This window comes from Onychostruthus taczanowskii, unplaced genomic scaffold (genome assembly GCF_017590055.1).
Source record: "Onychostruthus taczanowskii isolate IOZ18803 unplaced genomic scaffold, ASM1759005v1 scaffold44, whole genome shotgun sequence".
In the NCBI taxonomy this organism is placed as follows: Eukaryota; Metazoa; Chordata; class Aves; order Passeriformes; family Passeridae; genus Onychostruthus; species Onychostruthus taczanowskii.
In genome coordinates, this window is record NW_024501903.1 from 5,656,461 (window position 1) to 5,661,729 (window position 5,269).

General features: G+C 49.0%; 1 protein-coding gene across 1 annotated transcript in view; it reads left to right on the forward strand.

Annotated features, from left to right (window-relative positions):
• The first annotated feature begins 4,890 nt into the window (after positions 1–4,890).
• FAM181B (family with sequence similarity 181 member B) overlaps positions 4,891–5,269 on the forward strand; it is a 1,761-nt gene continuing 1,382 nt past the window's right edge. The window contains exon 1 of the mRNA XM_041414148.1: positions 4,891–5,269. This exon is cut by the window's right edge and continues 1,382 nt beyond it. Within this exon, the coding sequence (XP_041270082.1) occupies positions 4,929–5,269 (341 nt within the window). The 5' untranslated portion in view covers positions 4,891–4,928.

Sequence of the window (5,269 nt, forward strand, 5' to 3'; positions counted from 1 at the left end):
TGGTGCTGAGGTTTCTTTTCAGATGAGCTTCCCCAGGAATTAGATTTGGGCATGGTCCCTTCCCCATTGCATGCTTCTTCTGATCTTCTTGTCCTTAAGCTTCCAGTCTACCATCACACAGACAGTTTCTCTTCACAATATTTCATACATAAAGTACAGAACACAGGTGAGGAACGGGATTTAAAACTGTCCAGATGAAGGAGAGTTAGCTGGCTGTGATGGAAGAGCTGATTCACTGCTCCAGGTTTACACAGGAGTAACCTCACTGAAATAAGGAATTTTACTCCTCCAAAACCAAGAGTTGGGTCAGACTCAGCTGAACGATGGACTTCTGTATTCATCCAGAAGATTAAATGGAGTCTCCCATGTTTTTCAGCTGCGTCCTGCACACCTGACATGGGCAAAACAACCACTGCACTGTGAGCAACATGATGACAGAACTGGGCACTGAAGGGCTGGACTGCATAGCACCACAGAATTTCAGAAAATACTGACAATCTGGAAATAAAGTGTCTCCCTCATGACTTTATGAACTCAGCTCCAGTGGAAACTTTGCTTATATAAAGTTGATGGGATGAGGCATGTACATACAAATATTAAATTCATGTTAAGGGGACTGAATTTGGCTTAAGTGGAATATGCCTTTCATCTCTCCTGGTTTTATGGAGTATTTTGTTGCAATTCTTTCTTTATTAGTGGGAAAGCAAATCAGTGTGTTTTAAAATTGTTCCCACTGTTGTGAGTATAAACTTCCTGAAGATTTTAGCCTGTTTGCAAGAGATTGAGTAAAATAAAGATTTTTTTTTTTAGGTCAACATTTTCTTCTGGCAGACTGAGCCTGAAGTGCACTTTATTTCCCTTTAATTTAACAGCTCCAGCAGCTTTTCCAGTTAAATCGACTGTTCATTATTGAGCCCATTTATGAAGGGCTGTGCAGTGCAGTTTAATGAATCCCTGGCACAAAGCTCCCTTTCAGTGTAGGGAAAGAATAGCAGCCTATTTAGGTCCTGTAGGGCTGTACGTCAAAGGCTGCCTATAATACTTGTCAGGGAAGGGCAGAAATTCCCACTGATATAAGAATGTGCAAGAAATCAACTTTCACAACCAACTCGCCGATTAAGACACGATCAGGAAATGAGTCTGTAGGTTGGGAGCAGTGACACCTGTTTGGGCAGCCAGATTTTCCCATAACTCCATCACCATATGGGCCATACAACCAGGAAGGGGGAAAAAAAAAATAGAGCCCTCCCTCCCCTGTTGCAGAGATTTTCCTACTTTCACGCTGCCTTCCTGATGCCGTGATGAAAGGAAAATGGGTGTTGTGAATTGTGAGAGCTGGGCTCAGCGCTGGATTTGGTTTGCCTTCCCTAGGAGAAGGTTTTGCTAGTGACCATAAAATCATGGAACAGTTTGGGTTGGAAGGGACTGTAAAGATCACCTGGTTCCAACCTCCCTGCAGTGAGCAGGGACATCTTCAGCAAGACCAGCTTGCTCAAAGCCTCATCCAGCCTGGCCTTGAACACTTCCAGGGATGGGGAATCAACCACCTCTCTGGGCAACCTGTGCCAGTGTTTCACACCTCTCATCGTAAGACATTTCTTCCTTATATCAGCCTGAATCTATTTTCTTTTAGTGATGAGGCACAGCGTGAGATGTTCCTTCAGGCTGAATCCCAGTGGGATCCTGCCCTGCCATGGCAGGATCCAGATGGGACATTTGGACACTGAGGTGGGTGGCTCCATGAGCTTCAGGAGGGCAGACAGAGCTTCTGCAGCTGGCTCCAGTGAGGAGCTGCTCCACAGAAGTGCTGGCACTGTAACGCAGCCCTCAACTCTGAAAGGCTTCCTTGATTGTGGAAACTGCTCTCCTTTCTGTCCAGCCTGGTCTGCAAGGATAACAAATTGTTCTTCTTGTAAGGGCTCGCTCGTTTGGCCATGAGCTCAATCTATGGCCAGAGCAAAGCATTAGTGATCAGGGCATCCTGCTCCCTTTGATTCTCGGAGTGACTCTGCCCTGGTTTTCTAAAAAAGCCAAGCTTGATGCCAAGGGCATTACTCTCAGAAGCCTTTGTCCAACAACCAGAGGTGGTTGAGATGCTGCTCCCTCTAACAAGCAAGAAAATGAACAAAACTAGATAAATTTCCTATGCAAAAGTGTGCAAAAAAAAATACCAGTATAACCCCTGGAGCCCATTAGTAAGCACTGAGTGCTCTCTTGTGGGATGAAGTTTTGGGGTGGTGGAAGAAATTCTGCAGCCACTTCACTCACCCCAGTCTGTTAGGGGTAAAGTGCAGGGAAAAGGACATCTGGTCCAAAATTTTGCCTGGGGTTGGGGCTATTTTGTGGGTCTAAACCCAGCATTTCCTGGACATTAGACCCTGCTAGTGAGCTGAGGTGGACAGCTGGGCCTGAGAGTCACCACGAGTGGGCTGAGCAGCATCCTGAAAGGGCACAGGCAGAAGACACGCAGGCTCATACAGCTGCTAGAAAAGAGATGTTTTTCAGAAATAACCGAACTGCTATTTCCTTGAAAAAAAATCAAGTTTCTTTACAAGTTGTTGACATCATGTGGCTTAGCAAATTTCCCTCCAGGCATTGCCCAACTCGGGGTAATCAGCTCTGCCTGAGTGAACACAGAGAATAAGCATGTTTAATGCAATTATGAAGGCTTTCTAAATCCAGATCTCGTTGAGAATATGTAAATTCAGCTGCTTAGCACAACTGAATGCAAACTTTCCTTTGCATGCCTGACAATTGTTTTAATACTCTCCAAGTTTTAGGAGGTAATAAAGTCTCCCGCTAAACCGTAGCTGAGCTCTCAAAGCTGTTTAATTGAATGAATTCAGCCTTACAGAAGAGAAGCTGGGGCTTTCAGCTCTTTTTTATCTGAGCCACCGGATATTTATCCACTCTGCATATAATGCCACCCAGACTCATTAACAAACCCTTTAGACAAGCTACGGAATATTGCTGCTACGATGCTGAAGCGGATGCTAATTTGAGGACAACTTCATTGCCGCTCTGTTTGAATTATTTCATGTTGCTCACATAAGAAACAGACCCAGACTGTCTGCACACCCCGTGAAGGACAGTGACCCCCGTTTTCTAGACCCATATGCAGTTCAAAGTGGCCTCACAGGGGATGCAAAACTATCTAGTGGAGCACATAGGGGATGTATATGTTGTTCTTTACATTTTCCCATCAATAACGGAGCTCGGAGCAGGCTGCAAAGCTTGACAGGGCTTGACAGGGCCTGAGGGTAACAGCTCGGATCGTTAATCCCTGTCAGTTGTACTCGAGATAAGTAGTTTAAATCCACCTTCTATGCAGACATACTCATTCTGACATGGAGAGATACATAAACTTCCCATAGCCCTCTGCCTACCGGAGCTCTTTTGCTTCAATTACACAGTTACACTCAGAGCAAGTCCCGAAATAAGAGAGACTCTGGGAGCCTCCAGCTGAGCAAGTTTTGCAAAGGAGATCTTGTCCAGATGGGCTGGCACTAGAACCCAGGCTGTGCCTGGGACTGTGAGGTTCTGCCTGCCGCTGGGACCCTGCTGAGACCTGGTGAGAGATCAAGAAAATCAGCAATCCTGTTTTGTAGAGGATATTGAGTCTTCTTTTCCTCTCACAAAATATGTGCTTTCTCCTCTTTTCTCTTTGCAATACTTGCTTTGCATTCAACAAGTGTTTCAAACCACAGCGAGGTGAATTTGGCTGGTTTTTCCATTTTACCACTAATTACAGTCCTAGGAGTCTCTCTCACTTTCCTTCTGCAGTTTTGCTTTCTGTTTTTTTCCTTCCAATACAAATCTGCTGCATTTCTAATGAACAGATGCAAACTATGAAAACTCACTTTATTTAATTCCAAATCAGATATGGATCTTCATTTAATTTTGGACATATAAGAGCACTGAACATAAATCTGGAGCTGGGTTGAGGGTTGTTCTGCAGCAATGTAAGAGTTTTTTGAAGGCAAATTGAAATACTTTTCCCTATAAAAAAGACAAGATAGCTCTTTCAGGAGCTGTTAACAGTGGCCACTTAACAGCTGTTAAGTGGCCACTTCACTAACTTTTTTACCTTCTATATGAAAGATTTATACTGCTGCTTCACTAAATCCATGCAACACCACAAGCAAGGTAGTCTAGTGGAAGGTATCTGTGCTCACTGCAGGGGAGTTGAACTAGATGATCTTTAAAGTCCCTACCAGTCCAAACCATTGCATAATTCTGTGACTTTAACTCCCTGCACCCCAGCCATTTGAAATCTCTACTGGATCACAGCTCTGAATTTTCTTAGGACTTGACTAGACAGAGAATACGCCATGTAATGTGCATATCAATGAGCTCGGAAAAAAAGCATCCTTTACAAATCAGTTTAAGTGTGTGTATCCTGGCGGCTGTCACAGCGAGAGCGTGTCCCCGTCCCCTCGCACCCAGAGCCATGCAAGCGCCGGGCCTGACCCCAGACGGAGGAAGATGTTTTCTGCCAGCCGAGCAGCTGCAGCAGCGGGGACAAGACTGACGGGGTCTGAAGGGTGCTGTGCACCTGCCCTGGGCTGCCTGCGTGTGTCTGCTCAGGTGATGCCTGTGCACCTGTCCCGGGGGGTGTGCGTACACCTGTCCCGCGGAGCTCCGTATCTGTCCCAGGGCGGGCGTGTCCAAGCCCCGGGGGTGATGCTCGTCCCGCCCCGCCGCTGCCGGCGCTCCCGCCCGGGTCGGTGCTTTGGTGGGTGCAGCCGGCCCGGCCCCCGGGCTCCCGGCAGGGAGGCGGGGAGGGCCGGGGCCAGCCCCGCTCTGATCCCTCCTCCTCCTCCTCCTTCCCCGCCCGCCGCCTTTTCCCCTCTGCCGCTGCCGCCGCCCGCCGGGCGCATCCCAGCGGACTCTGTCGGAACTCGGGGCGGCGGCGTTCGCCGCCGGCCATGGCCGTGCCCGCCGCGCTGCTCAGCCCCCACCACCTCCTCTCCTTCTGCTTCCCCGCCGCCGGCGGGCTCCTGGGCTATGCCGACCTGGAGAAGGGCTACGAGGGCGGCGGCGGCGAGGCGGCGGACTTTAGAGAAGCCACCCGGGACCTGCTGAGCTTCATCGACTCGGCTTCCAGCAACATCAAGCTGGCGCTGGACCGGCCGGTGAAGTCCCGGCGGAAGGTGAACCATAGGAAGTACCTGCAGAAGCAGATCAAGCGCTGCACCGGCATCATCGCCGCCGCCGCGCCGCCGCCGCCCGCCGCCTGCCCGCCCGCCGCTTGCCCCGCCCGGCCCCC